The 23,889-nt window shown below is 43.0% G+C and overlaps 2 protein-coding genes across 2 annotated transcripts in view; both read left to right on the top strand.

The window, feature by feature from the left end:
• Positions 1 to 13,879: 13,879 nt before the first annotated feature.
• LOC138385925 (calpastatin-like) lies at positions 13,880 to 15,088 on the top strand. Its single transcript, XM_069472103.1, is given in 3 exon segments — positions 13,880 to 13,996; positions 13,998 to 14,612; positions 14,927 to 15,088. Coding segments are annotated over 3 exon segments (825 nt in total). The 5' UTR covers positions 13,880 to 13,915; the 3' UTR covers positions 15,056 to 15,088.
• Positions 15,089 to 19,723: 4,635 nt separating this feature from the next.
• The window catches only part of LOC138385924 (death-associated protein kinase 1-like), a 54,111-nt gene continuing 49,945 nt past the window's right edge, over positions 19,724 to 23,889 (top strand). The window contains exons 1-2 of the mRNA XM_069472102.1: positions 19,724 to 19,733; positions 20,331 to 20,394. Of these exons, the coding sequence (XP_069328203.1) occupies positions 19,724 to 19,733; positions 20,331 to 20,394 (74 nt within the window). The remainder of the gene's footprint in view (positions 19,734 to 20,330; positions 20,395 to 23,889) is intronic.

Genomic DNA, 23,889 nt, shown 5'->3' with positions numbered 1-23,889 from the left:
CTCCCCCATGAGCCGGGCTGGAAGATCAAGGAGATGACGCAAATTCCGATATTCGTCTGGAAACCGTTGTCACACGTGGGCTGCAGCGTGTAGGAATAAGGGTGCTCCTTGGGAAAGAGTCAGCAGAGCCCGGTGTCCTCCACGTGGGACAGTCTTTTCCCAGTGACGTGAGATGTGGGACATGGGAACTACACAGGAGTTGTCTTATCTACACTTTAGAGCTTTACTCTCTCAGGTCTTTTCTTTACATGATGCAGAATTTCACTCCTGGGTATATTGACAAGGGAATTGAAAACAAATATCCACAAAAAAACATGTGCATGAGTGTTCATAACATTATTGGTGAGAGACAAAAAATGAACCACTCAAAGGTCCAACAGATGAATAGACAAACAAAAATGTTTACCCATTCAATGGAATACCATTCAGCTATGAAAAGGAATGAAGTACTGACAAAGACTGCGACCTGGATTAAATTTGAAAACAGTATGCCAAGTGTTAGAAGCCTGGTACAGAAGGCTGCATATTGTAGGATTCTATTTACATGAAATGTCCAGAAAAGGCAAATACACAGAGGCAGAAGGTAGAAAGTGGTTGCCAGGGGATGGGTGTGGGAGTAGGGAAGGACTGCTAATGGGTCTGGGATTTCTTTTGGGGTGACGAAGACATTCTGGAGTTGGGTAGTGGTGATCATTGCACAACCTTGTGAATATACTAAAAACCACTGAACTGTATTTACATTATTATCAGTTTTCTCCAATTTACAACACTGTAAAATAGCTCAAAGTCAACAAAAAGTCAGAGAAAACTATAGAAGGGTGTTCCAGAGAGGCTATCTAGCAATCAAAACTTTTTGCCCACTTCAAAATTCAAAATTTTTCTGGCTTGTCTGAAATATTTTGTAAGTACTTTAATGGTTAAATAAAAGAATGAGTGAATGCTATTGTTTTCATCACAATTATTCAGACTTATAGATTCCATAATAAATGGCAGTTATGTCAATCATTACCCAGTTGGCAGATATTTATTTAGCAGCTACTCTGTGCCAGGCCGGGAGCTTCCAGGTTAGTGAGCGGTGGGAGGGGAGGGAGGCACAGAAAGTGATTAGCCACTTAACCAGAAACACCGACAGTGCAAGTGGGAGTCCAGAGGAAGGAGAAATCTTTGTGGGCTGGAAAAGTCTTAGAAAAGAAGCAGCACTTTGTCAACAGAAAATACCACAAACTCTGTAAAATAATTTAAAGAGGTTTATTCTGAGCCAAGTTTGAGGACCATGGCACAGAGCCATACCCAAGAAGCCTTGACCAAGTGGATTTGCTGTGATTGGATTACAGTTTAGGTTTATACATTTCAGGGAGACAGGAATTACATGTAAAGTCATAAATCAGTACATGAAAGGTGTACATTGGTTTGGCCCAAAACAGTGGGACATCTCAAAGCTTACAGTCTTATAGGTTACAGGTTACAGGCTTACAGCTTAGGGGTTATACGTGGGTTTAAAGCTTCTTTGATTTCTAATTGGTTAAAGAAATGAAGCTTTGCTTAAAGGCTTGGAATGTTTTAAACTAAGATAAGGAAGTCTGTTAAAGAGAGAAGCCACCAGACAGACACCCAGACTTGAGGGATCTGTTAAGTAAATTGAGGAGCTGCAGGTGTGATTTAAGCTTTGTCTTGCATGGCTTTAGGCTTGTTAATGAGTTAGAAAGGGTATCTCCAAGAAGGGAAGGGGGGCATGATGAGGCATGTCTGACCCCCCTTCTCATGGCCAGCAACTCAGCTTTAGGGTATTTCTGGGGGCCCCTTGGCCTAGACAGAGCCCGTTCAGTCAGCTGGGCGGGTTAAGATTTTATCTTAGTTTACAATTCGCCCCTTTTGGCCAAGATCTGCCACAGTTAGAATGAATAGCCAAACTCTTATTTTGTCCCATCGTTGCCAGGGTGGTGTGGCTACCTGCCCCGGGTCCATCTAGGCCCTCGGTGGAACCCTTGTGGCCAAGGGGACTTAGGAGCCAAAAAGGGCTTACAGCCAATTAAATGTTCTAGGCCAGATGGGACTGGAGGTGGACAGGCACTCATTAATCCCTTAAAACCTTCTAGGCAACATAAGACTAAGAAGCAAAATGTCAAAGTCAAGGCTAAAAATTGATTTATGTATAAGTGTTGAACTACTGTATTCTTCAGTTTAGTTGTAGACTTGTAGCAATTTGTTATATAAAACATAAGCATTGTAAACCATTTAAGCTAAGGAATTTAGAGATGTTCATTGTGTCACAATAGTTTAGTCTTTTTAGTAATTTGTCATAAGGTGGTGGCTGATAATTTTTTTGTTATATCTCTATTTGCATAAACCTCATAACTGAGAACAATTATACTCAGGAAGCTCTAAGTCTATGGGGAAGCAGGAAATTCGTTATGGTTGAGATGAATATTTGGACCACGTGGTCCAGAAAGGCAAAGTCTCTCATTCAGTATCTGTTTAGGCTTCTGTGTGTCCATCCTTGATCTGGAAGCTCTGAACTAATTCCATCCCTTGAAATTGGCCCTTACAATCTCACACGCCCACTCTTCCGCGATAGTCCCTGGGCCTACAAGGAGGATGTTTGTAGTTTTAGTAGCAGGGCTTTGGCAGTGGATAACAGGTTGGGCCCAGTGAAATTCAATAGTTTTAAATCCTGGAGATATCAAGTAAACATTGCTGTTTACTTAGTGCTTCTCATGACTCTGGAAAACAAAGTAAGAGAATCAGTAATGTTTTAAATAAAAAGTCATAAATATATTTTAGTTCTTTCCATGACTTCTTTTTTTCTTTTAACAGTGCTTCTCAAATTTTATTTTTTCTTTGTTTCTCTATTTTCTCTTCTTTCTTTTTTTTACTTCAGCATATTATGGGGGTACAAAAGTTTAGGTTATGCATATTGCCTTTGCCCCCCCCAATCAGAACTTCAAGTGTGTCCATCCTCTAGACGGTGTGCATCGCGCTCATTATGTATGTATACACCCATCCCCTCTGCTGCCCCACATCTGCCCGACACCCGCTTAATGTCATTCCTAAATGTGCTCTTAGGTGATGATCAGTGAAACCAATTTGATGGTGAGTACATGTGGTGCTTTATTTTTCCATTCTTGGGATACTTCACTTAGTAGAATGGGTTCCAGCTCTATCCAGGAAAACACAAGAGGTGCTATATCACCATTGTTTCTTATAGATAAGTACTCCATGGCATACATATACCACATTTTATTAATCCACTCATGTATTGATGAGAACTTGGGTTGTTTCCACATCTTTCCAATTGTGAATTGTGCTGCCATAAACATCCTAGTGCAGATGTCTTTTTTATAGAATGTCTTTTCTTCCTTTGGGTAGATGCCCAGTAATGGGATTGCTGGGTCAAATGGTAATTCTACATTTAGCTCTTTGAGCTATCTCCATATTGCTTACCACAGAGGTTGCACTAGTTTGCTGTCCCACCAGCAATGTATGAGTGTTCCTATCTCTCCATATCCACACCAACATTTATTGTTTGGGGGCGTTTTGATAAAGGCCATTCTCACTGGAGATAAGTGATATCTCATTGTGGTTTTGATTCACATTTCCCTGATGATTAGAGATGTTGAGCATTTTTTCATATGTTTCTTGGCCATTATTCTATCTTCTTTTGAAAAGTTTCTGTTCATGTTCCTTTGCCCACTTCTTGATAGGGTTGTTTGATTTTTTTCTTGCTGATTTTCCTGAATTCTAAATAGATTCTAGTTTTCAGCCCTTTATTGGATGTGTAGCATGTGAATATTTTCTCCCATTCTGTAGGTTGTCTGTTTACTCTAGTGATAATTTCTTTAGCGGTGCAGAAGCTTTTTAATTTGATCAGGTCCCATTTATTTATTTTTCTTGTTGCTGTGATTGTCTTTGGGATCTTTTTCATAAATTCTTTGCCTAGGCCAATGTCTAGAAGAGTATTTCCAAAGTTTTCCTCTAGAATTCTCATAGTTTCACGCCTTAGGTTCAAGTCTGTTATCCACTGTGAGTTGATTTTTGTGAGAGGTGAAAGGTGTGGATCCTGTTTCAGTCTTCTACATGTGGCTATCCAGTTTTCCCAACACCATTTATTGAATAAGGATTATTTTCCCCAGTGTATGTTTTTGTCTGCTTTGTCAAAGATTAGATGGCATTATGAGGCTGGGTTTATATCTGGGTTCTCAGTTCTGTTCCATAGGTCTGTGTCTCTGTTCTTGTGCCAGTACCATACTGTTTTAATTACTAAGCCTTGTGGTATAATTTGAAGTCTGGTAAATCGATGCCTCCCATTTTATTCTTTTTGCCTAGGATTGCTTTTCTATACGGGGTCTTCTCTGGTTCCATACGAAGCATAAAATTATTTTTTCTATATCTGTGAAAAATGATGTTGGTATTTTAATAGGGATTGCATTGAATCTGTAGATCACTTTGGGTAGTATAGACATTTTAACAATGTTAATTCTGCCGACCCACAAGCATGGTATGGTTTTCCACCTGTTTATGTCCTCTGCTATTTCCTTCCTCAGTGTTTCATAGTTCTCCCTGTAGAGATCTTTTACCTCCTTAGTTAAATATATTCCTAGATACTTTATTTTCTTTGTTGCTATTGCGAAGGGTATTGAGTCTTTGATTTGGTTCTCAGTTTGACTGCTATGGGCGTATATGAATGCCTCTGATTTGTGTGTATTGATTTTGTATCCTGAGATGTTATTGAATTCATTTATCAATTCCAGGAATCTCTTGGTTGAATTCTTGGGGTTTTCTAAATATAATATCATATCATCAGCAAAGAATGAGAGTTTTATCTCTTCTGCCCCGATTTGGGCACCCTTAATTCCACTCTCTTGTCTAATTGCTCTAGCAAGGACTTCCAGCACTATGTTGAATAGAAGTGGAGATAGTGGGCAACTTTGGTTCCAGTTCTAAGTGGGAATGCTTTCAGTATTTCTCCATTCAGTATGATGTTGGCTGTGGGTTTGTCATATGTGGCTTGTATCATTTTTAGGTAAGCCCCGTCTATGCCTATTTTGTTAAGCCTTCTTTTCATAAAAGGGTGCTGAATTTTGTCAAATGCTTTTTCTGTGTCTATTGAGAGGATCATATGGTCTTTGTTTTTCCTTCTATTTATGTGGTGAATTACATTTATAAATTTGCATATGTTGGACTATCCCTGCATCTCTGGGAGGAAGCCCACTTGGTCGTGATGGATTATTTTTTTGATAAGCACCTGAATTTGGTTTGCTAGGATTTTGTTGAGAATTTTTGCATCTATATTCATAAGGGATATTGGTCTGTAGTTTTCTTTTTGTGTTGCGTCCTTTCCTGGTTTTGGTATCAGGGTTATGTTGGTTTCATAAAATATGTTGCAGAGGATTCCATCCTTCTCGATGTTTTGGAATAATTTCTGCAGTATAGGCACCAGTTCTTCTTTGTAGGTGTGGTAAAATTCAAGTGTGAAACCATCTGGTCCAGGACTTTTCTTTTTAGGAAGGTTTTTTATTGCTGTTTCAATTTCAATACTTGATATTGGTCTGTTCAGGAATTCTGTTTCTTCCTGGTTGAGCCTAGGGAGGCTGTGTTTCTAAAAATTTGTCCATTTCCTCCACATTTGCAAGTTTAAGTACATAAAGGTTTTTGTAGTATTCATAGATGATATCTTGTATCTCCGTGGCATCAGTTGTAATTTCTCCTTCTTCATTCCTGATGGAGCTTATTAGATTTCTATCTTTTCTCCTTTTTGTTAGTCTAGCCAAAGGCATGTTAATTTTGTTTATTTTTTCAAAGAACCAAGTTTTTGTTTTATTAATCTTCTGTATAGCATTTTTATTGTCAACTTCATTAAGTTCTGATTTGATCTTATTAATTTCACTTCTTCTATTGGGTTTGTGGTCAGTCTGTTCATCTTTTTCCAGCTCTTTGAGAGGATTCATTAGGTTGCCTATTTGTAATCTTTCTCTCTTTTGCATATAGGAATTTATGGAAATAAACTTTCCTCTCAGGACTGCTTTTGCTGTGTCTCACAGATTTTGATAACTTGTGTCTCCTTTGTCATTTAGTTTAAAGAATCTTTTGATTTCCCTCTTGATTTCCTCATTTATGAAATAATCATTCAGCAGAGGGGTGCTTAGTTTCCACGACTTTGTGTAGAGATGAGAGTTTCTGTTGGGGTTGATTTCTAATTTTATTCCACTGTGATCTGAGAAGATGCATGGTATAATTTCTATTTTTTTTTTTTTAATTTTTTTGAGACATGCTTTGTCTCCTAGGATATGGTCAATCTTAGAGAATGTCCCATGAGCTGACGAGAAGAATGTATATTCAGTGGTTTTTGGGTAGAATGTTCTATAAATGTCAGTCAGGCCCATTTGTTCTAGAGTTCTGTTTAAGTCCATTATTTCTTTGTTAATTTTCTGTTTAGAGGATCTGTCCTGTTGTGTCAGAGGTGTGTTGAAGTCTCCGGCTCTTATGGTGTTGCTGTTTCTCATTTTGTTTAGATCAAGTAGAGTTTGCTTTATGAATCTGGGTGCACCTAAGTTGGGTGCATACATATTTAGAATTGTTTTGTCTTCTTGTTGAACTGAACCCTTTACCATTATGTAGTGACCCTCTCTGTTTTTCATTACTTTTGTTGATTTAAAGACTAAGTTATTTGAAATCAAAACCACCACACCAGCCTTCTTTTGGCGTCTGTTTGCTTGAAATGTTGTTTTCTACCACTTCACCTTGAGTCTGAATGCATCCTTGCAGGTTAGATGTGTTTCCTGAAGACAGCAGATACTTGGCTTGTGTGTATTTATCCATCCGGCCAGCCTATGTCTCTTTAGTGGGAAATTCAAGCCAGTCACATTTATTGAGAAAACTGATAGGTGGGGTAAATTTCTGTTCATCCTGTTAGGTTGAACTCTGTTGCTTTGTTTTCTCTCTTGAACCATTGTGGTATCTGGCCTTTGATGTTTAGTTTTTGAGTGGTTTTACATTCATGAGTGTTTATTGTGCCGATCTGTGTGAACACCGTTTTGAGTACTTCTTGGAGTACTGGTCTTGTCTTGGTGAATTCCCTCAGTCTTTGCTTATCTGAGAATGTCTTTATTTCTCCTTCATATGCAAAACTTAGTTTTGCAGGGTACAAGATTCTAAGCTGGGCATTATTCTGTTTCAGAAGAGTGAGAATGGGGCCCCAGGCTCTTCTTGCTTGTAAGGTTTCAGTTGAGAAGTCTGGCGTTGTTCATATGGGCTTTCCTTTGTATGCTACTTGTTTCTTTTGCCTTACAGCCCACAGAAGGGCCTCTTTAATGGATATTTTGGTCAGTCTAATTACTGCATGTCCTGGTGTCTTCCTGTTTGCATTGAATCTCCCAGGAGTCCTTTGAGCTTCTTGTACCTGGATATCTAGTTTTTTAGCAAGGCCTGGGAAATTTTCCTCTATTATGTCTTCAGATAGCTTATCCAACCCTTGTGTAGTCTCTTCTGAACCTTCAGGGATGCCCATAACTTTCACGTTAGGCTTCTTCATATAATCCCACATTTCTAGTAGGTTTTGCTTTTTTCTCTTATTTCTCTGCTCTATCTTTGTGACTGACTTATTTAATTGGAAGGTGTTATCTTCAATCCCTGAGATTCTTTCTTCTGTTTAATCTACCCTGTTCTTGAGGCTTTCCACTGTGTTTTGTAGTTCCTTGAATAAATTCTTCATTTCCAGGAGTTCAGTTTGATTTTTCTGTAGTATTTCAATTTCTTTAGTGAATTTTTCTTCTAAGTTCTGGATTTTTTTTTTTTTGTGGTTTCTTTGTGTTGGTTATCCATTTTTTCTTGCATAGCACTGAGTTTTCTTACAATCCATGTTTGAAATTCTTCTGTCATTTTAACGTTTTGAATTTGGTTACTGTCCATTGCTTGAGAGCTGGTGTTCTTCTTTGGGGCTGTGCTTTCTGTTTGATTCTTCATACTTCCAGAGTTCTTTCACTGAGTCTTTGCCATCTGGATCAGCTGTTGCTTCCCACCTTTCAGTTTTCGTTTGGAAAGTAACACACCCTGTTTAGGCTCTGTTCGAGTAGATGCTGTTTAGGAGCAAGGCAGAGCGCAGCTGCTGCCTAGCAACCTGGATGTGTGCACTTCTGTGGTTGCTTGATCTGCCGCTAGGGGGAGCCACTAATATGTTGCTCAGGCATCTTCCACCACAGTTGGGAGGCTGCTCCTGATGGGAGGGGTTACTTGGGGAGCCTATTGTGGCCTCTTGTCAGGATTTTTGTTCCCTGACCATGGACCCCACCATTGGCAGCTCATCGGAAATGGACATCCAGCCCCAGAGTTACAATCCTACTGGATGACCTAAACTGGTCTGATGAGCAAATTTAGTGGGCTGTCAACTATTGATCTGCGCCAAAGCCCCATGGATTCACGATAGTCACAGAGAGAGAGAGTGGCTTTTCTTGCCTCTCCCTACCTCCAGGGGTGGAGCCTACCACTTTAGGTGCAAAAGATACTGGCTAGAGGGAGGGGGTGGTGCCCCAGTCCGCCCAGCCCCCAGTGTCTGTAAGTCCCGCAGGTGTTAGCCTCCCACTACTGGGGAAGCACTCAGAATTCACCCATCAAAACGGGCCTGGCTAATTAACATAGGTCGTGTAAGGGCAGAGGTTGTCATGAGAGTCCCCAGGCTGGGGTAAGGGAGCTGCCCGACACCGTAGCACACCACAGTGTCTAGGTTGTGGACCCCCAAAACAGCGACCGCCTGCCCGCCCACTAGGGGCGACTGTTCAGGAGTTGGCAGGTGCAGGATCGGGGAGCTGAGTCATCAGGTTTCTCCATTGTCTCTTTTATGTCACCCTCCCGCAATCTCACACCTGTCCAGCACTAGCTCTGGCTCTTTCTGACCCACCCTGAGCAGGCCTATTCACCTGCAGAGGTTTTCAGGTTAGAGTCCCCTGCTTAGTGTTCACCTCCCATTGTTCTGGTCCTGCTGAGTGCCAGAGGCAAGTTACCTGTCTCCTAACTCCCTCCAGCCGTAGCTCAGGGCAGTCCCTCCCCCGCCCAGTGCAGTCCTGGCACAGAGCTCTGTGGGGGGAGGGTCAAGATGCTCCCCACTATCGTTTTCTCCACAAAGCCCCACGTCTCCTGCCTCGATTTTGCACCGACTTCAGGCAGCTCCTTTTCTGAGTGGGTGTAGGGGCCAGAGGAGAAGCAGGATGTTCTCCTGTGGGTCTGATCCCACTGTACTCGGTGGCCAGGCGGGTGCAGCCGTCCCACGCTCTATTCTCTATTGTTTGTCTCGCACTCTCCAGATTTCTCGATCTTCTCTCTCCTTCACCTTTTTCCCCCCTGTTTTGTGTGTCCCACGCTGATTCTCTGCTGATTCACAACACTGTTCTTGCAGGGGAGCGATCCACTCAAGTGTAGCAGACCAACATCTATGCCTCTTTCTTTGGGAGCAGGAATCCAGGAGGTCACCTTTACTCCGCCATTTTTTCCAAAGCCCAGATTCTTGACATTGTAGTCAGGATCCAGTACTTCCTCAACACCCACCTGTCACTGTCCCTCATTTTCAGGAAGCCAAGTGCATAATAACCACAAAAACCCCTCATTGAGCCATTTCCATGCTGTACTTGCACATTGTCATTTAACAACATGTGAAAGTAGCTGAGTTTTTTTTCTCTTAAGTTGAAGGTTCTGTTCCATGAGCAGCAAAGTCTACTTTGCCAGGCATCAGGTGTTAAGGAGGGATGTTGCATAGATGTGACCAACTATCCCTGTGTGCGTTTTGGGTAAAGATTTCAGCTTCTCTTAGTGATGTCCATTTCCCCAGTTTACTCCTTTGCCAGGCTCTGCTGACACGGGGGCTTGGGACGCACCTGGATCTGCAGTAATGCTTGTCTCCTAATTCTCTCTGTCAGTGCACATCAGTGTATTTGCCTTGTCTTCCCTACGAGATTATAAGCTCCTAAAGATCAGGGGCTGAATCTACTTTAAAAATAGTCCCACATCCCGTCACACGGTGTCACGGAGCATGAGAGGTAGCCCCTGAGGCCATCTACAACTGGACACTAGGAAGAGTCAGGGCGAGGGAGAGAACTAAAATGTGCATCGGTCTTGGACAGTACTGCACTAGAGACGTTGCTGAGGATCAGTTTGCTCCATAATTTCTCTCTTAGTTGTATATCATTGCCTCACTCTGCAGATAAGAAAAGGCGGGGGGACATAGCAGGAGTAGGTGACCCCATCTATATACATGGAAGTGTTAGAATCCAAAAGCCTTTCAGTCTAATTCTGTATTTCTAAGTCTTGTGATGGACTGTTCCATGACTCCATGATGCTTTGACTTTGAAATTTCCTCTCTGAGTGTCTGAGTCTGTGGCAATGTCATTTAGCACAGCAGAAACTGCACTATCTTGCTTTTCAATAGGGTCCACTTCCCTATTTGCCAGAGGCATCCTGTGCCTGGGGAGAGCCTTTGTTTATTTTGAAACTTGGCTTTGAATTCCAACAACTAAATATTGAAAGAATTTTATTTGTTCTGTAGCCAACCACACAGCACGTGGGACCTCAGCTGATGAATTCATGGTCAACTGGAGAGAAGCAAATAGGTTTGGAGACCTAAGAAAACACCCATAGTCACCATACTAAAAGAAGAAGTGCATGGGCTTTCCTTTCTCTGCACAGTCTAGTTTTTCTACCTTTTGAGTATAATTAGCTGAAATTTTCCTTCATTAGCATATACATTTCTCCCAATGATCTGTACTTTCTCTGTGCTAGTCCAGTCATATTTCATTGTTATATTGGAAATAAAGGCCACTGATTTTTTTTTGGCAGCCATCATTCCCGACAGGTGAGTGGACAGTGCTGGGGAAATGGATGCTGAGTCTTACCTGAAGGTGGAATCGGTGTTCCCTTTGGAAATGTCTCTCAAACTTCCCTGATAATAAGAGTTACTTGGGTGCTGGTTAAAATATAGACTTCCAGCCTTCTCCTTTGGGGACACTGATTCAGTAAGGTTGAGATATGTCCCTGGAATATGTATTTTTAACAACCATGTGATTGTTTCATTAGGGAAGTGAGAAAAACACTACCTTTTGAAAAAGTGGTCAGAGCCTGGGAGTCCCTCATTCCCAAATATCCGCCATCGTTGCCTTGAAGGTATTTCTCTCTTTCTTACCACTTTCCCAAACCTCTATTCTGTACCTCCCATTAATTGCCATTCAGTCCCACTTGGGTGTCTTGTTCTTACCTCAAATGCATCGTGTCCTCATCATTTCACCTCAGCTAACAATTTCCATTCCATTCCAAGTCACTCCCATTCCACACACCCTGAGTCACAGAGGTACCAAACGATTTGCTATTCCATGCTATACCATGCTTTTCAAACCGTTCTACTCTAAAGCAGAAGGGTTTTTGTTTGTTTGTTTGTGAAAGAGCCTGCTTTAGTGGGAAGCAGAGTGCTGCACAGTAAGCAGCAGACGAAGGCTGCCCAAGGGACAGCTTACACATCGTAATCCAAAAGGCACACAGGATGTTTGCTAATAACAATCCACAGGAACATGGATCCCTCTGGGCAACTTCCCCAACCTCATCCCTCTCAGGTCAGGAAAACTCCCATTTTCCTGATGGCAACTGTGGTTCACTAGAGATCGAGCCCATCAGGGGTGCCTTCTTGTTTTTTATACAGAACATTTTCTTTAGGCCCCAGCCTGATCGGATGGCTCTGACTGGGGTCTTCGCTGAGGCCTGGGACAGCTGTCAGGAGTCCCTGTCCTGGTGCTGTCTTCCTTTGTTACTTTCATTCTACATTCTCTCAAGGCCATGGGACCAGCTTCTGTACAGATTGCCTTAATGTCAGCACCAGAAAGGTCATCTTTAGCCATGATCAAGTCATCCAGTGTGACATTATCAGCCAGCGTCACCCTCTTGTGTGAATCTGAAAGATGCGCTTCTCAGGCTTTTCATCGGGCAAGGAAAACTCGATCTTTCTGTCGATGCAGCCTGGTCTGATAAGTGCTGGATCCAAAGTTTCTATATGGCTTGTGGCCATAATAACTTTCACATCTCCCCTTGAATCAAATCCATCCAACTGGTTCAACAGTTCCAACATTGTTCGCTGAGTTTCTATCTCACCACCAGAATTTCAGGAAAGGCAAAAAGAAAAAAACAAAAACAAAAAAAAAACAAAAAAAACCCCACACCTGCCTAAAGCCCATATTTGCTTCAATTGAATAGGTGAAAAGCTGCTAATAGCCATTGAAGAAACATGTGCATTTGCTGTGGAATGACGGACTTCAAGGATGTACCCGGGACTCTATTTATACTCCTGACTGACAGCCCCCTTCAGCAGAGTTTCAAAGAATGCTGAAATACAGGAACACCCCCCCCCCTTCTTTTTAATTTTAGGACACTGTGAGGGGAAAGGACAATTTTGAAATTCCTTTTCAAGGAAAAAAAGATCTCTATGCTTTGCCATGAGGCCACATTCACCTGCTATTTAAAATTAATATCTTGAATCTAAAGAATGCTGACTTTTCCTACATTTCCAGAATTAGGCAGTATTCTACACTTAAAGACCACTGCTATTTTTATAAAACGTGATCTACTCAAATCGCTTCACCGATTTCAAGTCTCTCAAACATCAAGACAACTTCCGCAGTTGGTACAAGTCACATTTCATTTTGATTGAATACATGATTTTGAACAGCTCCTGTACTTGCTCTTTGTAAAAAAATAAATTAAAAAATAAATTTAAAAAAAGGAGGCCGGAGTCCTGCCCTGCCCCCACCGCCAGGGCCATGTCTAACCCCAGAGGCCAGAGGAATGGCCCGTCAAGCTGCGCCTGATAGTATTCTGTGCAAAAAACTTGGTGAAAAAGGATTTTTTCCGACTTTCTGATCCATTTGCTAAGGTGGTGCTTGATGGATCTTGGCAATGCCATTCTACAGATACTGTGAAGAATACACTTGACCCAAAGTGGAACCAGCACTATGACCTGTATATTGGAAAGTCTGATTCAGTTACAATGAGTGTGTGGAATCACAAGAACATCCATAAAAAACAAGGTGCTGGATTTCTTGGTTGTGTTTGTCTTCTTTCCAATGCCAACAACCACGTGAAAGACTGGTTACCAGAGGTTGGATCTGTGCAAACTTGGGCCAAATGACAATGATACAGTTAGAGGACAGATAGTAAGTCTTCAGTCCAGAGACCGAATAGGCACAGGAGGACAAGTTGTGGACTTCAGTTGTTCGTTTGATAATGATTTACCAGATGGCTGGGAAGAAAGATGAACCACCTCTGGAAGAATCCAGTATCGAAACCACATTACAAGAACTACACAGTGGGAACGCCCAACACGACCGGCATCTGAATATTCTAGTCCCAGCAGACCTCTTAGCTGCTTTGTTGATGACAACACTCCAATTAGTGGAACAAATGATGCGACGTGTGGACAGTCTTCGGATCCCAGACTGGCAGAGAGAAGAGTCAGGTCACAAGGACATAGAAATTACATGAGCAGGACACATTTACATACTCCTCCAGACCTACCAGAAGGCTATCAACAGAGGACGATGCAACAAGGTCAGGTGTATTTCTTACATACTCAGACTGGTGTGAGCACATGGAATGATCCAAGAGTGCCTAGGGATCTTAGTAACATCAATTGTGAAGAGCTTGGTCCATTGCCTCCTGGATGGGAGATCCATAGGATCTGGGAAGTGGGAATGGCAAGATGAAAGGCTCAGAGGTGGAAGGGAGTGTGATGGTGATAACAATAACTAGCAATTGCCCAGCGCTTATCAGCTTCCAAGCACTGTCATAATTGGTTCACATGCATCAACTTATCCTTAAAACAAGCCTAAAGCAATTCTCAGAACAATTCAACAAGGTGTCAGCTTCTTCAGGTGCGACCAGCAAGTCTTCCAGTATGAATCCCACAGAAACCAAGGCTGTAAAAACAGAACCTGAGAAGAAGTCACAATCAACTAAGCCACCTGTGGTTCATGAGAAAAAAATCCCAAGAAGGAAAGCCAAAAGAACACACAGAGCAAAAAAGCCTACCCAAGCATGCATCAGATACAAGAAGTCAACATGCTCATAAAGAAAAAGCAATTTCCGGATCAAGTGAACAAGAGTCATTAGAGAAATCAACAGAATCAAAGACCAAATGACAAGACATGATTTCTGTTGCTGGTGTAGCTGCAACATCTGGCAAACCAGGTGACAAGAAAAAAGAAAAGAAACCATTAACTCCAGCTGCACCAGTTGAATCCAAACCACACAAACCATCTGGAAAGTCAGGCATGGATGCTGCTTTGGACGACTTAATAGACACTTTAGGAGAAACTGAAGGACCTAAAGCAGATAGTACAATATATACCAGACCAGAAGTTTCAGATCTGATGAGTTCCATCTACACATAGGAATTGGGTAAAAGAGAAGTCACAATTCCTCCAAAATATAGGGAACTTTTGGCTAAAAAAGAAGGGATCACAGGCCCTCCTCCAGACTCTTCGAAACCCATGGGGCCTGATGATGCCATAGACGCCTTGTCATCTGACTTCACCTGTAGTTCTCCTGCTGCAGATGGAAAGAAAACTGAAAAAGAGAAATCTACAGGAGAAGTTTTTTTTTTTTTTTTTTTTTTTGAGACAGAGTCTCACTCTGTTGCCCAGGCTAGAGTGAGTGCCGTGGCGTCAGCCTAGCTCACAGCAACCTCAAACTCCTGAGCTCAAGCGATCCTCCTGTCTCAGCCTCCCGAGTAGCTGGGACTACAGGCATGTGCCACCATGCCCGGCTAATTTTTTCTATATATATTTTTAGCTGTCCATATAATTTCTTTCTATTTTTAGTAGAGGTGGGGTCTCGCTCTTGCTCAGGCTGGTCTCGAACTCCTGAGCTCAAACGATCCGCCCACCTCGGCCTCCCAGAGTGCTAGGATTACAGGCGTGAGCCACCGCGCCCGGCCTACAGGAGAAGTTTTAAAAGCTCAGCCAGCAGGGACAATCAGAAGTGCTGTTCCACCCCAGGAGAAGAAAAGAAAGGTGGAGGAGGATACAATGAGTGATCAAGCACTTGAGGCTCTGTCAGCTTCACTGGGCACCCGGAAAATACTTTTCTCCCTAACCTCTAGGACACTACGGAATTTAATGATATCCTGAGGACAAGTGCAATGAACTTTGGGAGGTGAGTAGCTTTGTCCTATAAGCTGAGCTGAAGGCACTGCCTTTGGATTTCAGTGGACTTCTCAAATCAGCTTTACAGAAACAAGCTCATTTTGCAAGGTCAGAATTTCATTAGAAACGCAAATTAGCTAATGTTAAAATAGTGCTTTCTGATCTGCCATCAAAATTTCCAGACTTCTTTATTTGTCCCATTATTCAATGGATTCCTAGTTGTTGGAGGAATGTTTTGGGGTCTGAATACCTTTAGACCCCAAAGCTCTCATTTCATAGGCATTCTAATATGGTATACTATAAAAATCTCAGAGAGCATCAAGCTTACACAAAGTGTGACTTTAAGTTATTGCAAAATGAATAAGCAAGAAATAAAAACATGTCCACAAAAAAAAATGTATAAGATTGTTAATAGTAGCATTATTCATAATAGCCAAAAGGTAGAAATGACTCAAATGTTCAACAGCTAATCAATGGATAAACAAAATGTGATATATCTGTAAAATGTAATATTATTTGTCCATAAAAAATGACTTTTGATACATGCTACAACACAGATGAACCTTGAAAACATGCTAAGTGAAAGAAGTCAGACACAAAAGGTGACATATTATATTATTCTATTTTCATCACATGTCCAGAACTGACAAATCTATAGAGACAGAAAATAGATTAGTGCTAACATAGGGCTGCAGGGAATGCAAATATTGAAGGGTGAAGGCTCAGTGGAATAGAGTTTCTTTGGGAGTGATGGAAATATTCCAAAATTGATTGTGGTGATGGATGCACAACACTGCCTAAGCTAAAAGGCATTGACTTTTACACTTTTAATGGGTGAATTGTACAGTAAGTGAATTATGCCTCAAAAAAGAGTTTTTTTTTAAAAAAAAAACATTTATAGCAGCTTCATTCTTAATTGCCAAAAGTAGAAGCAACCAAGATGTCCTTCAGTAGGTAAGTAAACTATGGTGTATCCAGACAATGGAATATTATTCACCACTCAAAAGAAATGAGCTACTAGATCATGAAAAAACATGGAGGAAACCTAAATGAGTATTATTAAGGGAAAGAAGCCAAACTGAAAAGGCTACATACTGTATGATTCCAGCAATATGACATTCTGAAAAAGGCATGACTATGGAGACAGTAAAAATATCAGTGACTGTCAGTGCTTAGTGGGGAAGAGGGATGAAAAAGCAGAGCACAGAAACTATCCTGGGTGATACTGTAATAGTGGATATGTGTCATGATCCATTTGTCAAATCCCATAAAATGTACAACACCAAGAGTGAACCTTAATGTAAACTCTGGACTTTGGGTGATAACGTGCCCATGTGAATTCATCAGTTATAACAAATGCACAACTCTAGTTTGGGATGTTGTTAGTGGGTGAGGCTGTGCCTGTGTGGGGATAGGGAGTATATGGGAAGTGGCCATAGTTTCCACTTACTTTTGCTGTGAGCCTAAAACTGCTCTAAAAATAAAGTCTATTAAAAAGAAGAAGAAAATAGGAGAAGGAGGAGGAGGAGGAAATTGTCAATATCTCACAAGGCCCAACTTCAGAGAGTTGGCATCAACTTTCTGAAGTGTCCCGGAGCCCACTGTCCCCTCCCTCCTACCAGAAGAATGAATCGCTCTTTTCTCTATCTTCCCATTGTGTATTATTCTAAGGTGTTTTGTAGCTTTTTGTATCACATTTTATTATAGTGTTTACAGTTCTCTTGCTGAGCTATGACCTGCCTGAGATCAGAGGCAATGTCTTATTTTGTTGATATTTCTTCAGTACTAGGAATACTACATAGTAGAATTCAAGAAATGCTCGTTGTATGACTATATGAAGGACATTCTACAGCTACTGTATCAATGCAGTTTTAAAGGATTGTGTCTGAAAATCTGTTCTTCTTCAGGCTTTTGGGGATCCTGAAAACAGCTGTCTCCATGTGGCTTATCCTCGGGACAGTGGTGAGGATGTGAGTGAATGAGCATTGAGGAAACTTCCTTGGAAACTGAGAACATATGAGAATCCTAAACTAATAACTAATCTATACTGAGTCTCTTCAAATAGTAGCATATTACTCTAGTTGAGCTTTTGGAAAACATTCTTCCTTGGAGACAATATAATCAAGTGCAGTGTGAAATTCGGGACCAGATTTCTGTGGGGTGATGTAGGTCAGTTGTGAGATGTCATGGGGTGGTGGTGAGAAGACCTCACTCTCCCAAAGCCACCTCTGCCACCTCCCAATGGCTGCCTGAAATGCTCTGCTGAGAGTCCTCATGAGGCTTAACGGTTAGATACGTGTAAAATGTGTGGAATGTATTCCTCGAAGGGATGACATTTTAAACCTACTATTCATTATACCTCACTGGGAGTCATATGTAATAGAGTTCTTAAAACCACATTTTTAGAGAGGGATAGAAAAAACCTGTAAAGATATTGGTGCTGATAGTGAAAAAGAAAAGTTAGCTAAGAGGTGATAGGGTACCTAAAATAGCTTTTTTTAACTTCTCACGTTTGCCAGTGTTTAAGGGACAAAGTGAGTATTCTTAGCCAAACAACTGCTTCAATTTTAGGACTAGGGCATATTTCTTATTTTAAGAAATCACTTATTACTATAGTTTAAAATAGAAGCATTGAAGGAGATTTACTATTCATGGCTCTGTTCCTCACTGTGTGATCTAGAGAAGTCATTTACCCTTTTTGAACTGTGGTTTTATTCATTGATAAGATGAGCACAATAATACCTTCTCTGCTTATCTCACAGAGTGGCTGTAAAAATTCATTGAGATTGCTGAAATAAAATTCTTTATGGATTAGACAAACAAATTTATTTTTCCTAGCAGATGCTAGTGTGGAAAGGATGAGAGCTCAGCCACTCAATGTCAACGGAGTTTATTGTTCGTGGTACAAAAAAAATTGTACCTTTAGTCTTTTGTCCCCTAAATTTTGAAGGAGCTTCTACCAGGTAAAGAAAAGGAACTTTATCAGCTTTGGGGGAAAAGCCTTTTTACTGAAACTTCTTATAGTTTTTAAATCTAGGCACACATATGCTTGTAAGGCTATGTAGCCAAGGAATTCCATTTTAAAAGAAAAAACCTATTCTTTGACCATCTTCGCAAAGAATGATTAATTCATATCAGAAAACTGGGGATGGTAGACATTCAGGGATGCTTTGGTAAGGAGCATGATGTGTCTGAGCAGTTATGACCCAAGTATCTGATTTGTTCCAGAGATCCCTTGGCAATTTAAATGCTGGGGGTAAGGAAACCTCTCCTCTGCATTAGTAAAAGGATCTGCTCTGTAAAATTTGGATTCAATCACAGGGCCACACTCAAGGATCCAGCAGGCCACATGTGGCCCCAAGGCCGCAGTTGCCTACCCCTATAGCTGTTGAGCTATGTAGGACTTAATACTATATAAATATTGGGTACAAGCAGAAATTCCAGGGGGTATTTCAGACTTTCTATGTCCAAGTCAAGGGCTCTGCACAGTAAGAGGGGACTTAGGTAATATCTGCATAATGGATGAAACCAACATAAAATTTCACTGAGGCAAATGTATGATATAGAGAAAGGGTGGAGTTGGAAAACAGGATGGCAGGGGAGGGAAGAGGGACCCAGAGCACCCAGGAGGGGCAGAGGGATCTGCTGGGCTGGTGGCAGGGAGGGGCTGTGCCACATCCTCCTCCTCTTGTCCACTCCCCACCCTCAGAAACCCTCTGAGACTCTCCTGTGCTCTGTGATATAAGCCTGGGACTGAATATATGGCAGCCTGGGCACCCTCAGCTCTCAGTTGCTTTAGGCAGTCCTGCTCTTCAGACATGGAGAACATTCTCTATTTACTGAATAGCCATCCTGAACTATGGCAGAGCTTAAGCTCAGTTGTTTCAAATTTGGATCACCAGTTCACCTTTCTGACTGCGTTGGTGTCACTGTTCGTCCACCTAACATACCTAGTGCTGGATTCCTTTTTTGCGACTGCTTGGGACAATGAGGACACCCAAAAGGTAGGGAAAACCCAAGTGAGATTCTTTGTTGCTGGTTCCCATCGCTAGTCCCACATTGCTAAAGGAATTTGGTTGCCTTAGAGACTGATAGGACGTCACTCTTCTAGGGGCAGAGGTCGGGCAGGGCTGGGGGTTCAGGAGGACTAAGGTTTCCACCCGAGGCTCACAGGCTACCTGTCTGGGTGTGTGGAGGGTTCCAGGATAAAACCCCAACACTGTGAATTTGTGGTCCTGGGTTGGCATATTTAGAAAGTGTGGGTTCTCTGAAGGAGAACAGGCTCTCCTGACACGTGATCTCGAGTCACATTTCCATGTGAGGTGTCACTTGACCAAGCCTTCCTTCCTGTTGGGCTGATCAGGAGAGCAACACCCAGAGCCTCTGAGCTCTATCCCCAGGATACAGGGTCCTGTGAGGGCAGATGTGACTGTTATTCGTGGATAATGAGTGTCTGCGCTTCCTGGAGAATAGGAGGGAGAGAAGCGAGTCCCAGCCTCTTACCCTCTTCCTTTTGTTCTCAGCTTCAGGGTGGACGGAAGCCAAAAAGATAAGGCGAGATGCGGAGAGGTAAGATTCCCCTGTCTGGCCTGAGCTCTCCAAGGTGGGCTTTTCTGTCCCTTCCTGACGTCCCGGGTCCCTCATCTCTGGGGATGTCAGTTGCTACATAGTCTCTGTGGGAAAACAGCCCTCAGAGGAGGCTCACGGGAAGGCAATGGGACCTGAGACACTTCTCAGAGTCCCTGCTGTGCCCCTGTGTGGGCAGGAAGGAGGGATGGACCTGGGCACTGGGTGTTGCCCAGCAGGTGGCCATGCAGGTGTGGAGGAAGGACTGCCGACGGGTTTGGAGTCAGAACTTCTGTCTCCTAACTGTGTGTGAGTACTTTTCCTTCCTCTTGCTCAGCTTCCTCTCTGAGGTAACCACTGAGGTCTGTGCTTCGTGTGGTGGGTCTGAGCATCATGTGGGATAATGTGTGTGAAAGTGCTTTATAAACGAGGCCACATACAGGTGCGGGCCTTGTTAATATTCCTGCTGACCATTTGACCTTGACTGCTGATTTTCAGGCTATCAGAGTTTGATATCCCCAGGTTCTCCCATAAAGGGACTCCTGTGTGGTCCTTATGCTTCTACCTTCCTCACATGTCACCTCATCTCCTCTTTCCCAGCTCGGAGGAGGATTAACCAGAGGGAGGCGGCAGATGAAAGGAGGATGCTAACCATCCTCACCAGGTGAGTAACGTTTCCCCTTCTTTCCTGGTCCCTGTTCAAAGCATGTTCTACACATCTCAGGGATTCAGTGCCCCCTGCCACAGTCATGGGAGGGGGTAGCTGTGGGAATGGGTATGTGAATAAAGGCTTTGGTGAGGGCCCACAGAGTGTATTGTGAAGTTGTGGGTGGGGGCAAGGTGAGGGGGCAGCAGGCTTTGGCTGGCCCCACCCCCACTAGGCTAGCAGGCCCCCCCTCCTTTCCTTGTGCTGGTCCTAACTACAGCTTTGTCCCTCGTGTCTTCTGAAGCCCCTGGGACGAGGATCTTGACATCATGAACTTCTGTGAAGTGTTATGTCCGGACCGTCTCTGTCATGTAAGTGCTGTTCTGGGAGACCCTGGAAGAGGCTGCTAGGTTTGTGTCACCTTCAGAGACTACAGTTTCCTGGACAGAGTCATGAGGTACTTTGTTCTCCAGCTGCTCAGCAAGCCCTCCCGCTCCAGGAGAATTCATACCAGCCCCTCTGCCCGAACCTTCTCCACCTCCCGCCTCCTTTGCTCACCTGCCCTGATGACCCCCTTAGCTGCCCACCTTTCACCTTCAATACTGGGTGACTCTGCCACCAGAGCCTGTTCCTGCCTTGGATTCCAAATTCAGTGCACCACTCCCCTTCCCAGCCGTTTGCCTTCCCCTCTCTCCCACCACCTTACAGCCGGCCCAAAGCCAACCCTCTAACAACATGGCTCCCTTCTGTAAATTGATAATAAACTTTTTTGCAAAAAGTTTTTGTAAACGTTTTTGTCAATTGCTGGCCAGAGTTTTCTTACAAGCATTGGATAGATCAGAGTCAAGGACAGAGAGCCCCAGAAGGGTGTGGCATTTAAGTACCAGCTATTTTGTCAGGAGCATTCTCCATCCATGCCCCACAGGGAACCTGTGCCCCATCCAAGCCCCAGCTGCAGGCGTCAAGCTGGCCAAGTACCTCCAGCCACCCCTCCCACTGCTGAAAACAATGTGTTCCGAGATGTGCCTCTGCTGTCTAGACAGAAAATGCTCTGAAGCATTTCCAGGGAGGAAAATTCACCTCCCCAAATAACACATTCCTTGTTGAGAATATTGATTTGCCTCAAAAATGTTCTAAAAAGAGTGGTGTCTTTTCTGTGTACTGTGTTGGAGGAATAGGATTTGGGTAACTAGAGCTTGTGCTTTGGGAAAGCTAAAACTTGGTTCAGCTCTTCCTATTGCCTATATTGTCTTCTAAAAAATGACCAGTCCCCTGGAGCTCTTGTTGAGGAATGGAGATCATGTGCCCCAAAAGCCCCTTTCCTCCCTGAAGAAGTGTGGGAAGATGGGCTCTGTCTCTTACCTCTTAGCTTTCCTCACTGCCATTGCACGGCAGCTCCACCTGCCCCTCCGGTCCTTCAGAGCGGTAAGGAAGACAGGTCTTCCATATTTGAAGAGAGGGTCAAAGACAGGCATATTTTCCAGAAAATAGTGGCTTAATCAGTTTTTAGAAAAAGTTGTCAGTGACCAGAGGATGACACAGGTAGGTGCAGGCGTTTGGGTAGTTATTGCCACAGTGGATACTGGGCTGGTGGGGGAGGGTCTTAGGAACTGTGTAGATGCTGCCTAAGAATCTGCCATACTCATGTGTCGCATAAGCATAGTTGGCCTTGATGCTGTGGTTTCCTTACTAGAAAGTCACCTTAGGGAAGTGGTTCCCCTCCCCGGGTATTTCTTCAGGCTGCCTGGATTGATGACATTTGCACTGCAAAAGGATCACCCAGGTGTCAGTGGCAGGAATGTCACCCAGGCAGCCTCTTACCTCCCAGGGTAATATAAAGCTGAGTAAGGAAAACATGCCTTAGAGCAAGTGGAAAAGTAAGAAAAAAAATGAAGATGGGAAAGAATGCCCTTGCTGGTGGAACAAAGGTGTTTATGCCCCATTCTGCCCATGTCATGACCCTGCTCCCCCTTTCCCAGTCTGATCCAGACACCACTTCCTTGAGGCTGATGAGGGCACTGCTCAGCTTACTGGTGCCATTTGGCAGAAGTGTACATGGGGCCGTTCTTTGGGTACTAAAGCAATATCTGCAGGAATGTTTTTGGGCATGGCAGTCCCCTCTTTAGGGAAGGCCACTTCAGTGCCTTCCTTCCTTCTGTGCTTGATGACAACATGCAAAATCTTGCCCTTAGAGTATACAGTTCACCTATCAGGATGGAGGTGCCACCTTTGATCTTCATGGGCTTAGTGGAGCCATGGTAGATATCTCCCAGAACACCTGCAGCTTGTGACCCACAGGTGAGTCCTGGACTATGCACCAGAGTTACAGATATTTGGGGGCTCACCATGGACCTCTACAGAATGTTCTTTTTGGCAAAGACTGTGCACACGTCCACCCTTAAAATAGGCATCTCGAGAGAAGGCAACTCTACTTGTACAGACTGGGACTCAAAAATGGGGTGAGTTTCCTAGTGGGCACTTAAGGTAGGTTTTCCAGAAAAGTCTATGAATGCGAGTTGTCAAACCAAAAACAAAAAACAGATTTCCACTACAGCCCCCTTACTCTACTCTACTCTACTTCTACTTTCTTGTCCAGAGCAATGCCATTGACCCTGCAGTATCTGAAGCTTAGTGTTGCTGAAAGAATGCAGAGTCTGGGGAGGCCCTGGGAAGAACAAAAGGTGGGATGGGGCCCAGGGGGAGGAACTTGTAGAGGTAGAGAATCAGTGGAGGACCCCAACATCCATGTGGATAGAGGAGCCAATAACCTGGCCTCTCAATCCCTCTGTCTTCCCATCTTAGGGTCCTTTACCTCCATTCCAGTTCAGTTACTGCCACACCTGGAGCTTACCATCAGGAACACCACTGACATCTGTGATAATACAGCTTGACATTCCACCCTTTGACCTTAATCTCTATTCTTCCACCATATGCTTTCAACTGGTCACTGTTTTCAACTCCAGGTCATTAATTGTTCTATTTATCTATGCACCAAGTTCTTGTTTTAGTTTCCCCCCTAATCAAGGCAGACTTTAGGGTCTATGTTTAAAAAGCTCCACTTCAAATAGGCCTCATCCAATCCCCTTTAATCCTTCCTATATGGCAAAATCTCATCTCTCTGCCTTTTCCAGAAATGGCTTCCTATAAGTAACTGATCAGTATTGGATTAAATCTCACAAGTCTACTGGCACTATGATAACGTTCATGGTCAACCCCAACACTACCTGGAAATAATTCACTCATTCATTCCAAACACAATTATCTGGTGCTTACTAACAGTAAACAAAACAAATAGAGCTTAGGTCACTTTTTTTTTAGTCCACTCTCTTCCATGCTACTCAAATCTACTTCAGACCTTCTGTACTTTGCTCAAACTTAGGCCACCTCCACTTGCTTAGCAGATGTGCTAGACTCACCACTCATACAGGAACTAGAAGCTATCAGATGGGAATTTTTCATCGAAAAACCTTTAAAAAACTATCCATCTCTGCTTTCCTTCTTTCTTCCTGTTAT

The sequence above is a fragment of the Eulemur rufifrons genome, chromosome 7 (assembly GCF_041146395.1).
Source record: "Eulemur rufifrons isolate Redbay chromosome 7, OSU_ERuf_1, whole genome shotgun sequence".
In the NCBI taxonomy this organism is placed as follows: domain Eukaryota; kingdom Metazoa; phylum Chordata; class Mammalia; order Primates; family Lemuridae; genus Eulemur; species Eulemur rufifrons.
This window is presented reverse-complemented; position numbering and strand designations above follow the sequence as displayed.